The following is a 15,222-nucleotide window of genomic DNA, read 5'->3' as shown; positions in this document are numbered from 1 at the left end:
GCCAACCTGGGCCAGGCTTGACCCTTTGACTTGGCATTTGCTAGATGTTTCTGTGACTTGAAGCTTCTAGAAGGAAGGGGATGGCAAGGGGGAGCTGCACCTACATTAAAGAGTCAAGGCCAGATGACTCAAGTTTGAAATTATCTTTCAAGCCAGGGCTAAATTATCTTGGGCCATATGCCCTGTCGTACCCTGCCTCTCCTGTGACTTAACATCCTTGTGACTATGAAAACCTCACTCTAGCTGGAGAGATGGCTTAGTGGTTAAGGGCACTGACTACTCCTCCAGAGGTCCTGAGTTCAATTCCCAGTAACCACATGGTGGCTTACAACCATCTATAATGCAATCTGATGCCCTCTTCTGGCCTGAAGGTGTATGTGCAGGCAGAGCACTGTATACATAATAATAGATTTTAAAAATAGATTAAAAAAAAAAGGCGTGTGCCACCACTGCCTGGGACAAGATCAATTTTTGGATCTACAAAGTGAGTTCAGGATAGCCAAGGCTACACCGAGAACGCCTGTCTCAAAAACCCAATAAGATAAAAATAAAATAAAAAAGAAAACCTCACACTACTATTCTTAGCAGACCACTAGTTTCCACAAATCCTAAAACTGAAAAGGTCACAGGGTAGTACCCGAGAGATGCCTCCTCTGCTGTAACTTGCCAATTGAGGTCCCTACTTTCCAAATGTTCTATAACTACACTTCCAAGCTGGGCAGTGGTGGCAGTGGCTGAGCACTCAGGAGGCAGAGGAAGGCAGATCCTGTCTCGAAAAACAAAACAAAACAATGGTTTTTGCAGCTGGGCGTTGTGGCACATGCCTTTAATCCCAGCACTTGGGAGGCAGAGGCAGGCTGATCACTGTGAGTCCGAGGCCAGCTTGGTCTACCAAGGACCAAGGAAGTCCAGGACAGCCATGGCTACACAGAGAAACCTGCCTGCCTCTGCCTCCCAAATGATGGGATTAAAGGCGTGTGCCACCTCGGCCCGGCCATATATAATAGTTCTATCAGATTCTGCACTGAGGTGTTTTGAGACAGGATTCCATTCTGCAGACCAAGTTGGTCTTGCACTCACAAGAACCCTCCTCGAGGCTACTGAGTGCTGGGATCCCAGGCTTGTCCTCAGACTAAGTAGCTGCACATGACCTTCAACTTCTGATTCTGCTGCCTCCACATCCCCAGAACTTGGAAGGTTTTTGGAGACAGGGTTTCTCTTGTAGTCCTGGACTCATTCTGTAGACTAGGCTGGCCTCGAACTCACAGTGATCCCCCTGCCTCTGCCTCCCGAGTGTTGAGTGCTGGGATTAAAGGCGTGCGCCACCATGCCCAGAGAAGCTTGGAAGTTTGTCACAATACCCAGTTTTGAGGTGCTGAGGATGGAGCTCAGAACTTCGTGTTAGCTAGGGAAACACTTCTGAGCTACGTTCCCAACCCTTAAGCCAGAACATTCTCAGATCCTGAAGGGATAGATAGCATCAGCAGTTTTTTTTTACTGCCCATGAGAGAAGCCCGATGCAAAAATCTCGAGTGGAAAAGGCACAGGGCAACGGAAATAGATCAAGCAAGAGCTCCTCTTGATTCTAATGAATGTGGTAAGGGCTGTCTGCGTAGGGTCTAGAAAGGGTCCGTGGACATGCTAAAAGAATACGGCCGTGCAGAATGGCCCAAATCATTACACTTAGCAGCAGCCGCTGTTTCTTTACTGTCTTTGAATGCAGTTTCGGGCGTTTTATCTCAGGTGAGCCTCAGAGCAGCCAATGTCTTCCAACACCCAACCAGATAATCTTGGCCCGCTTTTTCTTTTAAAAATTGTTTATTTTGAGATAGAGGATCACTAAATTGCCCACACTGGACTCGAATTCCCGCCTCAGGCGCCTAAGCAGTGGTTGTGATTACAGGCCTGTACTGTCAGGTCCGAGCCCACGTTTTGAAACGCGACACGAATTAACAAAACACTGAAAAACCGCGGGGGGAAATCCATCACGACACAGAGAGGTGGCGGGCCCGAATCCGCATTTAAACCTTCACGCAGGCGCGCTGGGACCCGCCGGGCTCCCAGCTACCCAGAATCCCCAGGGCGGCGGAGACCACTCGCTCAACGGCACGGGGGGGACACCTGGGTAGCGAGGCGGGGCTATGACTAGGCGCGCTGGAAGTTCCCGTGAGCCTTTGCCGCCCTCACCCTCCCTCGGATGAGGAGTGGTCTATTCCGAGACCTTAAGAGGAGGGCGCGCACGCGCTGGTCTCTCTCTGCGGACATCATGGGCTCTTTCGTTCTCTTTCCTTGGCGTCTGGCCCTGAGCCTAGTGGAGCCGAGCCGGAGCGATGCTGAGCCCAGATCCGGCCTCCCAGCTCCGCCGTGGGCGCCATGCAGACCTAGGGGAGCCTGGTAAGTCGGGGCGGAGGGGTCTGGTGTCGTGGGGCGCCGCGCGTGGGCTGGGTGTCGACTGCCCTGATGATAGTACTAATAGGAAGTGCCGTCCGAAGCGACAACTGACGACGTCCCTATTTAGCTGACTGCAGTCGCTGAAGCCTGGGCGACTCGGTGGTGAACACGAGTGTTGGAATTGCCTCTTGATCGGTATCTTTTTAACCTTTCAGACGCGGTCTGGACGACGTGGTGTAGGAGCAGTACCCGACTATGAGGTAAGAGTTTGGGGAACCGTTGCGGTGTGGCTAAGGTTGCAGTGTCTGTCGCCCTCTACATGTGTCGTTACTGAGTAGTGTGTTGCAGGCACAGCCCTAGAGTAAGGATTGCACTTGAGCCCGTGCTTTATGCTGGGGATGGCTCACTGTACTGTATTGTTAGCAGGTGGGGTGGTTAAGACGGGTCTCCACTTTCTGGGCTGAAACTAACCTGTTGGGGTGGGGCGATGGAATGCTTGACTGCTGTGATGAGATCGCTTGTAGGAAGTGCCGTCAGAAGCGATAACTGACGATAACTGTTGTTGGCTGACTGTAGTCAAGCCCTCGCCAGTTGCTGGTGTTTAGGATCTGACTCCGTCCGAAGTTTAACAGCCGCTGTACTCCTCCAGGTTGGAAATTTCGTTCAGAGTGGGAGATTGTCAGCAGCCTTGGCCTCCCCTGAGGTGAGCTTTCAACTCGTGATGTGTCTCTGTTGACCGTGGAGGCTAGAAAAGGTGGTTGTGAGTTCACTGAGTGCTGGGAGCCAAACTTGATCCTGTGCTGTAGGCATTGAGCCATTAACTTAGGTCTTAAAACCTATGTGGTTATCTGGACAGCAGATGCGACCATGGTACCCATGGATTGAACCCAGCTGGGCTGGTTTGGCAAGAGCTACCTGACAGGTGGCTAATCAGAATTTGCATTTTAGTAACTTGAATAATTTCCCCTGTGCTGTCTAAAAAGTGAAATAACACCCGGCTTCTGCAATCTTAGGAGTGCCCCTTTTCTCAAGTTCTAGAAAGGAGTGCTGGAGCGCAGCTTGTGCTGGCAGTGGCCGCAGCAGCAAAGGAGGAGGTACGTTTGACCTGTACCAGTTGTCATTGTTCTGAAAAGGGTATCAGATGATGAGATCACCTAAATACAGCTGGAATTACCGGCAGATTGGAAGTGGTGACCCTATGGTTTTCTGACGATATCTTTAAAGGTGCTAAAATACCATTGGCCAGGGAAGGAGTGATTCTGAATGTAGTTCCTTTGCAGGCTATATCCCCAGAGGAGTCCAGCCAGCACCTCAAGATCCTGACAGCAGTCTCTTTGAACCTTGAAAGCACGCCAAAGATGGGCCTGCCAGCTTGGCTCTGGCCAGGCACACTGGTAGTCCTGACCCCACAGGAGCCTACCTTTTAATAAACTTTTGTTTATAAAATCGATTGCCAGTGTATTGCGTGAATTCATTAAGCAGTGTGTGCAGTTAACCATTAATGAGCGTGGTCTTTGGCTTTGGTCCTTAAACATGTATTTGAAGAGTACACGTGAGTGTCCGGTGTTAAGCAGTCTATCTTTAGCACTGTAAACTTCTGGTTAGTCTAAGCTGCTTTTACAACCTAAGACTTGGGCAAAAATTCCAAAGCAAGTAAGGCACCCACACGCACTCCTATCTCCTTGGCTGCATTTGTGAAGTACCGATTAAGGACCCCAGCTTGCCCACATCCCGCTGGCCCTGTAAGGCTGCCCTTTCCCATAATTGGTTATTTGTCCACCAGGTCTGATCCCTTAATTCAGAACAGTTGTCTTGTAGGTGTTGCTCACGGGGCTAGGAGTGCTGCTGGGACAATGGTGGTGGGTGTGAGCCCAGCTTTCCCTCTAAACTGGGCCTTAACTGAGGTTCTTGGAAAGCCACTCCAGGGGCTAAGTTCTGAGGAAGGGGTCTTCTACCCAGCAGGTAGCTGGGTGAGGGAATTAGGCACAGTACTGCCCTGCACAGTAGGTCTGTAGCTTGGACTGGACTTTCCATACTTAAATGTTCAAAACCACCTTCAAGAAGGCCCTGGGAATTAATAGGTGTGTAGATGCTCCAAGGGTCTTTCCCTTAAATGGTCTGATATATCTACCTGAATTTTAATTGGCCCCAATGGAGAACACTTGGTCCAGACGCACAAATCTGAGCGAACAGCTGAATGGAGACATCAAAAGTTCCTTGAGGCAGGTACTCAGTTGGGGTTGAGGACATCCCAGGCAGCTGGGTCCGCTGCCCATCCGCATATCCTGGTGGGAGGAGCCCCTAACCTTCCTTGACCATCCAGTAGAGCTTCCTGGTTAGGACCCCTATATCCGTGTCAAGTCTGAATGACAGCCTCCCTACTTTCATGGTCTTCAGCAGGTGTCACAGGGCTTCCTCCAGGGTCCTGCTGACTTGTAGCTTCCCTAGGCTCTTCCCCACTACCTGGCCCCTCACCCAGCTCCAGGATGGTTGGCAGGTGACCCTGTTTTGGAGACCGCTTGCGCAGGCTGAGCAGGAAAGGCTGGGGTAAAGAGAAGATGTCCACATTGTTGCCCAGGTCAATCCATGTGACATTGGGGAATTTGCTGGGGTCCTTCAGGGTGTCAGTGAGGTCCCTCAGCAGAGCCCTGGTCAGCCGGTTGCCATTGAGGGCTAGTGTGGTGAGGCGAGGCAGGGTACTGAGTGCTGGCAGTAGCTGCAGGACCATGTCATCCGTGAGGCCCGTGAAGCCGAGCTCCACACTGTCCACCTGCTCTCCGCAGCGCTGAAGGTAGCTGGTCACACGTTCCAGGTCACGGGATGTCAGAGGGATGCCTGACAGATCCACCATGTTGTCTGGAGGATTCCCAGCTAGGAGGGCCTTAAGACTGAAAAAAGGGAACAGCAGGTTAAAGCAAGCAGGGCAGGACTTTAATGGAGGCAGCATCACCACAGTGTAACTGACCTGAGACCTCAGTTCTCTCCCCTGCCAGGATGGAGGAGCTAGGGCATCCTCTTTCTTGTGGTGCCACAGCATCTGCTTCAGGCTGAGCAGGTGGGCAGAGCATGAGGCTTGAGGCTGCCATTCCAGCAGCTCTCCAAGCCTGTTTCCATGATAACCTTGCAGTTTCCTCTTAATTCCTTTGTTTCCTACCCTATGCCCTCTAGCTAGTTAATTACAGTCTGTGCTACTTCATAATGGTAATTTGCTGCTGTTATGAATCATAATGTAAATACCTAATATGCGACCCCCCAAAGGGTTACAACCCACAGGCTGAGAACTGTTGCTCAAGCCTCTGAGGGCGCCTGCACTCACGCCTCTATGTTACTACATAGACATACACGCACATGCGTAATTGTTTTTAATATTTTATTACTTAATTACTTCATGAGTGCGGACCTTTGCTGCTGGAGGAAGCCAGAATGGTGTTGGGTCCACTGGAGTCACAGATGGTTGTGAGCCTCCACGTGGGTGCTAGGAATCTGAACCCCAGTTACCTGCAAGTGCAGCCGGTGCTCTAACTCACTGAGCCCCTAACTGTTGACTTGAAACAACCTAGAATCACCTGGGAAGAAAGCCTCAATAATTGTGTAGATCAGGTTGACCTGTGGGCGCGCGCGCCTGGATAAAAGTGAGTTAGCTGAAACAGGAAAACCAGGCCTTTAGGCAGTGTTATTCTCTGAGTGGGGGCCAGGACTGAGTGGACAAAGCTGAGAGTTAAGCATGCGCGCGCCTGCTGCTCCTGACTGAGGGTGACTAGTGGCTTCAGTTTCCTGCCATCTTGACTCCCCCATGATAGACTATAAACTGGAATTGTAAGTCAAACAAATGCTTCTCTCCCTAAAGTTGCTCTGTTAGGTGTCTTGTCCTTTCCAGTCCCCTGGGAGCTGCCAGGATGATCTGGGCACAGCACCAGGACCTTGCCAGTCTTTGAGCAGGCAGGCCACTCACCTGTGTCATTTGCAAAATGCAGGAGTGAGCTGGGCAGTGGTGGAACAGCCCTTTAATCCCAGCACTGGGGAGGCAGAGGCAGGAGGGTCGCTGTGAGTTCCAGGCCAGCCTGGTCTACAAAGCGAGTCCAGGACAGCCAAGGCTACACAGAGAAACCCTGTCTTGGGAAAAACAAAAACAACAAAAAAGCAACAAGTGCGAGCGCTTCCTCCTTCAGGAAGCCTGCCTCTCAGCCTGTGTCCACTTGCTTCCTGCCACAAGACCTGTGTATATTGTGTCTCAAGCCCTGTAGCCTCTTGGTCTCTAGAGACCGTAAAACGCTGGAGGGTCCTCACTGCTACATGGCTGAGAGACAGGGCTCAAATGTGGGTCCCCTGGCAGGATCCAGGGAACTTTCTAGAAGTGGGTTGTGATGGCCACAACCTGAGGTAATTTTCTTACCTTAGCCTCCAAAGTACAGGATTGCAGAGGTATACCCCCCATGCCTGGCTTCCGTCCCCAAGTACTAGGAACATTGGGAACTAGAAATGCATGTTCCATCCCCACCTGCCCACCGGGGGGGCGGGGGGGGCATACTTGCCAGTTCCCATCCCAGGGACGTCCTTTTCAGTATCTGGCATGTACCTGAAATGACCAAGTCACTTCTTTGGTCCTTAAATCCAGCATGCTCTTACCTCCTTTAAGCAGGATTTATTGCTACCCACTCTGGTGCCTCAGGAAGGGCATCAGTCAGCAGGGCTGGGGCAGGGCAGATTACAGGGACCGCCACTCACCAGGCCTGTGGCTTCCTCTTCACCAGCCCTCGGTGCCGCCTCCATTGTGAGTGAGGACTAAGGTGGTAGGTCAGCTGCCGGCACAGCTTCTCCATGGCACCCAGTGCGTCCCCTTCCTGCAGAGACAATCACAGGCACAGGTCTGCGGGGTGTCCCTGGAGGACTTGGAGGTGCCCTGACCCCCACTTCAGATTCCCTGGCTCCCTGTAAGCTCAGCACAAGAGAACCCTGATCTGCTGGCCCCAGTGAGTGGCTTTGACAGGAGTAGCAGGAGCAAGCTGTGTGTGTGTGTGTGTGTGTGTGTGTGTGTGTGTGTGTGTGTGGTGTTGAGAATCAAACCCAGGACCTCAAACATGTTCAGCAAGTGCTCTCCTACTGAGATGCTCTCTGAGCCTGCCTTGACAATTAATCGCTATCGCTGGAAAACCCGACATTTATGTAAGAAGCCTGGGCTGCAGGTGTTCTGACTATGACTGGCTGGAACAGACCGGTTGAGCAGGACATTGTACGGCCCCTGCCAACTCACAGTATTGAGAGTCATTCACTTGCACAACGTATCTTTTGTTGTTGTTTGGTTTTCCGAGGCAGGGTTTCTCTGTGTAGCCGTGGCTGTGCTAGACTTGCTTTGTAGACCAGACTGGCCTCTTGCCCCTACCCCCGGAGCTAGGATTACAGGCATGTGTCACTGCGCCGTATCTTTGAGTGCCTCTTAAGAAGCACATGAACAAAGATTAGTGTATTTCACATAATAAAGTATCTTTTTTCTTTTTTTTTTTTTTTTTTTGGTTTTTCGAGACAGGGTGTCTCTGTGTTAGCCTTGACTGTCCTGGACTCACTTTGTAGACCAGGCTGGCCTCGAACTCACAGCAATCCGCCTGCCTCTGCCTCCCGAGTTCTGGGATTAAAGGCGTGCGCCACCACGCCCGGCTATAATAAAGTATCTTATTTTTGCTTATGTCCTTCCTGAAAGTGGGAAAATAGACATCTGAGAGGATTCTTCCCCAGTGCAATCTGTCCATCTACACTACCTGTGTGCTTCATCAGCATTACTTTTTTAAAAAAAGATTTATTATGTATACAATGTTCTGCCTGCATGCGTGCCTACACACCAGAAGAGGGCACCAGATCTCATTATAGATGGTTATGAGGTTTCTGGGAATTGATCTCAGGACTGTGGAAGAGCAGCCAGTGCTCTTAACTTCTGAGCCACCTCTCCAGCCCTAGCATTAATTAAAAAAGAGAGAGAGAGAGAGAGAGAGAGAGAGAGGGGGGGGGGGAGGGAGAGAGAAATTTATTTTTATTTTATGTGTATTGGTGTTTTTCCTGCATGTATGTCTATGAAGGTGACAGATCTCCTGAAATTAAAGTTACAAACAGTTGTGAGCTTCCATGTGGGTGCTGGGAACTGAACCAGGGACCTCTGGAAGAGCAGCCAGTGCTTTTAACCACTGAGCCATCTCTCCAGTCCCAGCATTAATTTTTAAAAATTTCATATGTATGGATGTTTTGTTTGTATGTATGTAGTACCCACAGAGGCCAGAAAGGGGGAGTTAGAGTCCCTGGAACTGGAGATACTGATGACTGTTAGCTAGTATCTGGGTGCTGGGAATCGAACCTGTGTCCTCTTCAAGAGCAGCCAGTGCTCTTAATTGCTTAGCCATCTCTCCAGCCCTCTTTCATCATTTAAGTTTGTGACCCTGAGTACCATGAGCTGAACTGTGTCCCTTCAACGATTATATAGTTTCCATTTTTTCTCTTCTGTTCTGTTCTTTTTCTCTTTCTGAGTAGCAGTAGCTCAGTGAAGCCTCCACACCCCTGTGCAGCTGGTGTCGCTACCTGTCTCCCAGATGAGAGCTGAAGGCAGAGAGGCCACATTAATTCATTCAAGGCCACGCACCGAACCAAGATATGGAACCCACACAATCACACAATTTGGTTCATGCTGTTCTTGTTTTGTTTGTTTGTTTTTGGTTTTTCCAGACAGGGTTTCTCTGTGCGGCTTTGGCGCTCCTGGACTCTCTTTGTAGACCAGGCTGGTCTCGAACTCACAAAGACCCCCTCCACCCCACCTGCCTTTGCCTCCTGAATGCTGGGATTAAAGGTGTGCGCCACCAGGCCTGGCTTCTGTGTTCATGTTCTGCTTCTTCATCAGCAGTGACAACAGGACTGAAAGCTGATTCTTGACATACACACACACACACCCCCCCCCCCCACCCCAACTCCTGGGTTGGCCTCACACGTCTCCACCCAACTCAGAGCTGGCACAGGGCTGTGCTGAATTGATTCTCCTTGAAATAGAGTTGGTTCTTTCTGTTAAATCTTTCAGTGTATAGTCCAGTGACTTAAATGGCAGAAATTAATGTTCTCACTGTTGTAGAGGTCAGAAAGCCAAGATGCGGCCTTTCCTAGCCTTCTGTAAAGGATTCCCTTTGCATCCTCACATCGATCTTTCCTGTGGACATGTCTGTGCCCTAATCACTTCTTCTGAATACACCAGCTATATTGGCTTTCAGCAACTCACATGGCCTCGTTTTTACTTTTACTACTTTGAAATGTCCTGCCTTTGAATGCAGTCACATTCTGGAGAATTGAGGGCTAGGAAATCAATATAAAGCCAGGCAGCAGTGGCACACGCCTTTAATCCCAGCACTCTGGAGGCAGAGGCAGGTGGATCGCTGTGAGTTCAAGGCCAACCTAGTCTACAAATTGAGTCCAGGACAGCCAAGGCTAACCACAGAAAGACCCTGTCTTGAAAAACAAAACAAAACAAAACAAAAAAGAATGAAAAAAAAAAAAAGAAAAAGAAAAAAAGAAAGAAAACAAACAGGTGAGAATCTGGCCTGGCCACATCTGGCCACCCGATGCTCCCACTTGTCTGAACCTTTCTTTTTCTCACCTGGATTCTGGCACAGACAACAAGCTGGGGCTTTACAGCATGCACATACCGCACAGCACTGCACACTCTCCTCACTCTCGTTATACAGTGGAGGGAAGCGAGATTCAGTGAGCTGTGACTGACAGACGCCAAGAGAAGAATCTCTGAGTCAGTCAGTGGACAAGAGAGGAGGGAGCCTGCCACTGAAGGTCTGGAGAAGTGAGGCCTCCAAGCATGGCCAGGGAGGGACAGGAATGCTCTAGAAGGGACCTTCTAGCTCCTCCCAGGCTCGCTGCTCCAGCCTGCCTGACAAGCTGGAATGTCCTCTCCAGGCAGTCTCACCAAACCCCTGGAGTAGACATCAGTCCTAGTCTTAGATTCTCTTAGCCTAGTCACATAGGGTGGGTACAGGTGACACAGGCAAGAGGAGACATCACTGGGCGTGGCAAGCAAGTCAGTAGAGTGGAATGGTGGGTGAGGCTTATATCCTAGGATTTTCTTATGGGAAGACAGGGTGGGAAGACTGGAAGCTGAGAAGGTGACGGGGCCCATGCCCATGGAAGGGACTGAAAATGACAGAGGTCATATACAGGTCAGAGAAGGAGTGGGCAGAACGCAGCTGAAGGGCCTGGGAATCTGGGTTAGAAAGCAAGTGTGACAGGATTTAGCATTACCTGCTGAGCACGCTGTGGAGCATTATGTAAAGTAAAGCGGAAAGAGGCCTCGGCCAGCTGAGCAGATGCACACGTGCATCTCCGCATTTTATTAAGTAGGCAATGTGACCAGTTACTGCAAGCTCCTGTCACCCTGACTTCTGCCACACGGAAGTCCCTTGAACTGTTAGCCAGAATAAACCCCTTCTCTCTTAAGTTGACATGGCTCAAGTCATATCACTTGTCACACCAACAACCGCTCCAGAGGAAAAGCAGGCACGAAGGCCGGGGCGGGGAGTGACCCGCTCCTGTGGGAACCGGCTGAATAGGAGGAGCCGTGGGACCTCCAGCTGCGGTTCCTCAGCATCTGGGTGAACACCTAGCTATGGAATAAGCTGAGGAGGGGTTGGGAGAACACTGGTCAAGTGGACAGAGAAAGAGTTCTGAGTGAAGCAGTGGGCGCCTGGAAGAGGGTGGCTAAAGACACCTTTGGCAGCCACTGTATGGCCAGCAAGGGCCTTTCCTGGCACAGGTGTGGCCAGGGTGAGGAGTAGCGGTGGGTACTGGTACTGGTGACACCTGGCTTTGGGACAAGACGCAGAGATGGCACATCTAGGGCTCATTTCCCACCTTGGAATCCCGGGGTACCTTAAAAAACCAGCTGGTGAGGGGGCAGGTCCTCTGGAAGCAGATTAAGTTTTTAGTTAGTGTACAAAATAATAGGTTTCATCGACTCTTTTCTTTTCCTGAGACACGGTCTCTCTGTGTAGCTTTGGCTGTCTTGGGCTCACTTTGGAGACCAGGGTGGCCTCGAACTCACAGCGATCTGCCTGCCCCTGCCTCCCGAGGGCTGGGATTAAAAGCATGTGCCACCAAGCCTGGCTCATTGACACTTTTTTTTTTTTGGTTTTTCGAGACAGGCCATGTCCAGCCCACGCCCCCCCCCCACCTTTTTTTGAGACAGGGTTTCTCTGTGTAGCCTTGGCTGTCCTGAACTCCCTTTATAGACCAGGCTGGCCTCGAACTCATGGCGATCTGCCTGCCCCTGCCTCCAGAGACACTGACACGTTCATACACACATTATTACATCTTAGTCACATTCTGTCCCCTCCTGCCCTCTTGTCTCTCCTCCCACTTGGTGATCCCTTTGTAGCTTGAACAGCCCCCTTCTGCTTTCATGACAGACGACTCTGGGAAAACCAGGATAGATATTTTTGTCTGTCTTCACTCCCATTCCCTCACTTATTTCTGACTGTTCCCCTGCCTCCCAAGCCCCTCTTCCTCATCCTAGTCCAGCAGGAAAAGTGATTCCTTTGTGCAGCTACAATGGAGAACCACGGGCTCAGGGGCCTTAAGGACAAGAAGGGTCAGTGGATGAATGTGGGGACACGCCCAGCATCATTTTTGGATGCTCTAGGACAGAACTGTTGCTAGTTTCCAGAAGAAGCTGACCCAAACAAAAGCCCACAACTGACCTCTGCTCTGGCTTCTCCTCCAATCACTTCCCCAGGGTTACCGAATACTGGGACCATACCTTCCGTCCCAGCTGTCTAAACTGAAGAGCTCAGGCTGAGGAATCTTAGAACAAAGGCATCAAGTGGGCCGGTAGTGCACAGCGTCTGCCACCAGGGGGCAGCGGAGCACAGGGCGAGGCTGCTGCTACCAGAGGAGCTGGAGTCAATTTGGCCTTCTTATTGGCTCAACAAGAACAATAGTGGACCTCGCCAATTAGAGTACCTGTAGGAAGCACTCGGAGGTGAGTTCCCCTCTGCTCGCCCGAACTAAAACAATGTGGGTTTCTTACTGTTTTGTTTTTGTGGTGCTTGAGATCTGCCCTGGCCCCAGACAGCAGCTGGCACCAGGCATACCTCCCGCCCTTAACGTTTACTGAGCCTCTGAAAGTCATTATGCATTTCTTCCATTCACCGGGCCCCTATGAATGCACACAATCCTAACAACTCTCACTTTGTAAATGAAGGAACTGCAGCACAGGGTTCAACATGCACCATGTAAGAGGGAATGGGTCCAGACACTGCCCCCCCCCCCCGGCTGAGCTGGGGTGCTTCTACCAAACCTACCCACTTTATTCCCCTTGTTAGAAACCTGGCCCTGGACAGAAGTGGACAGTTTCACTGTCATGGTTCTAGCTACCTCCAGGTGTAGAGCAGCCATGTCTTGTGCTACCCTGGCCCAAGGGACTGTGTGACAGCAAGCCCTGGGCCTAGCACTTTCCTTGGGAATTTCCTTTTTCCCCAGTCAGTTTAGTTCATCTACCACTGACAGCCAGATCCCCCTAAGCTCCTGGCAGCTGGTCCAGAAAATGTCTTTTATTTTTTTAAGATTTATTTATTATTATGTATACATTATAGATGGTTGTGAGCCACCATGTAGTTGCTGGGAATTGAACTCAGGACCTCTGGAAGCACAGTGCTTTTAACCACTGAGCCATCTCTCCAGCCCAAAAATGTCTTTAAAAAAAAATAATTTATTTTTAAAGTGAGTCCAAATTTTTTTTTAAAATGTTTTGGTGTTTTGCCTGCATGTATGTCTGTGTGAGGGTGTCAGATCTTTCTTAAGAGTTACAGACAGTTGTGAGCTGCCATGTGGGTGCTGGGAATTGAACCCGGGTCCTTTAAGAAGAGCAGTCAGTGCTCTTAACTGCTGAGCCGTCTCTCCAGCCCCAGAAAACGTCTTAATGCACAAGCAGGTCTGCCTCTCCCTGGAACCTGGTCTTGAAAATGAGGCACCTTCTAGGGACTGGAACCCTGACAAGTGAACAGGGGTCCTAGCCGTATTCCCGACTGTGTGGGGACATGGGGAATGAGCCCCGTGAAGAGGAAACAGATCGGGGTGGGGGGTATGGACGGACTTACACAGCATGTTTAGTTCAGTCATTCTAATGCCTTGATAATGGTAAGATGCCTTTGGATTCACAAGACACTGGACTGCGTAGGTGTCTGTTAGTTCCAATTATCACGCAGGAGGCTCTCATTGTCGGATTGTGGAATTGACTCCTAGGTGCTCTTCCCCTCACGAGCAGAGGCATGGCGCAACTGGCAGGAACCCAGGCACTGTAGTCTCTCTCGCCCTGCCCAGTGACACTGTCTTTGAGCAGAAGGGGAGGATTTGTTTGAGGGACTACTCCATGATTATTGGAAAGATGCTCAGAGGCTCATGGCCAACCTGCATGCAGCCTTCCCTGTCTCTCAGCTGTCAGGCGCCATCTGTCACCTTCATTTCGCAGGCACCTCTAGAGTAGCATCTAGGACTCCAACAACCTTGTCCTCTGCTCAAAGGCTTCCCTCATTCATAAATGTATTTATTCGTGAGTCAAGTTTCTGACTGCTCCACGTCATACACTGGACACTGTTTAGACAGACTCCCTCCTGCTGGCTTTTCTCTGCCCGCAGGAATGTTCTGGAGAGTTCATCACCAGGCTCTCTTGTCCCTTGTTTCTGGTTGCTCCATGGGAGCAACATGGCAGGGTCATCTCACCTGCCGTGTGTGGGAGCCTCCCAGACCACCCCCCGTCCTTTGCTCCTGGCAGCCTTCCCATTGTAGTCTCCTTCCAAGGTTCGTCAAAAGAAGGGGCAGAAGTGAATTCTAGGGCAGGTGTCCTGGCTAGCTCCATGGCATGGGACACTCACGCAACCCTGTGTAGACACCCACATGGCAACAAACTTAGGCCTCCTGCCGCCAGCGGTTGAGTGTGCGTGTGAGTGAGGCTAGCCTCATTTAAACCTCACACTTGCAGCCTTGAACTCCTGACCTGCAGACACTGCTTGACAACAAATGCTTGCTTTTCAGTTTTGTTTTATTTATTTAAATTGTTTAGATATGTACTTATGTATATGGACCAGTGTGTGCGTGGTCGGAGGACATCTGCTGTGGTAGCTGGCTGTAATTGCAGCCATGGTGAGGTGGGAGGTGGGGCCGCTAGTCTGACATACTTGATGAAATTCCAGGCCAACGAGGGACCTTGTTTCAAACAGAAGGTAGAAGGCATCTGAGGAAGAGCAGGCACCTGAGACCGTCTTTTGATCTCCATGAGCACATGCACACAGGGGCGTACATGCATTTGGACACATGCTCACATTCTCTTCCTCCCTCCGTGCACGCATGTACACACACATGCATAGACACATACACAAACCCATAACAGGACGACATGTTGCTTCTTGCCTGTTATAAGATGTAACTGTGAACGAGATGGATGGAAAATCCTTGAGAGTCTTTTATTTTTTATTTTTAAAGACAGGGTCTCACTATGTAGCCATGGCTGGCCTGGAGCTACACAGATCAGGCTCGAACTCACAGAGACCCACCAGCCTCTGCCTCCAAATGCTAGGATTAAAGGCTTAGAGTCTCTGTTCTAGTGGGGTAAAGAAGACAGCAGAGTAACTATCAAGTAAATAAGGGATAATTTAGATCCTTTTCTTCCTTTCTTCTCTCTCTCTCTCCAGTGATCTCTGTGTATCAGAGGCCTAGCTGTCCTGGAACTTACTTTGTAGACCAGGCTAGCCTCAAACTCAAGTCATCCACTTGCCTCTGTCTGCCAAGTGCTAGGACCAAAGGCAT

The 15,222-nt window shown here is 50.4% G+C and overlaps 1 protein-coding gene and 1 long non-coding RNA gene across 3 annotated transcripts in view; one reads left to right on the top strand and one right to left on the bottom strand.

Moving 5' to 3' along the window:
- Positions 1–1,454: 1,454 nt before the first annotated feature.
- Positions 1,455–3,842, top strand: LOC311586659. Its single transcript, XR_014775610.1, has 5 exons — positions 1,455–2,394; positions 2,607–2,651; positions 3,041–3,094; positions 3,405–3,485; positions 3,672–3,842. It is a non-coding gene; the product is annotated as an uncharacterized lncRNA (long non-coding RNA).
- A 317-nt stretch (positions 3,843–4,159) lies between these two features.
- Positions 4,160–15,222, bottom strand: part of LRRC75A (leucine rich repeat containing 75A) — a 43,697-nt gene continuing 32,634 nt past the window's right edge. For both annotated transcript variants that reach the window (XM_084762780.1, XM_084762781.1), the window contains exons 3-4: positions 7,117–7,232; positions 4,160–5,279 (exon numbers count right to left, since the gene is read on the bottom strand). In XM_084762780.1, the coding sequence (XP_084618906.1) occupies positions 4,748–5,279; positions 7,117–7,232 (648 nt within the window). In that variant the 3' untranslated portion in view covers positions 4,160–4,747. The remainder of the gene's footprint in view (positions 5,280–7,116; positions 7,233–15,222) is intronic.

This window comes from Acomys minous, assembly GCF_964271855.1.
Source record: "Acomys minous genome assembly, chromosome: 16".
Classification (NCBI taxonomy): Eukaryota; Metazoa; Chordata; class Mammalia; order Rodentia; family Muridae; genus Acomys; species Acomys minous.
Note: the sequence above shows the minus strand (reverse complement) of the source record. Positions and strands in the feature narration are given on the sequence as shown.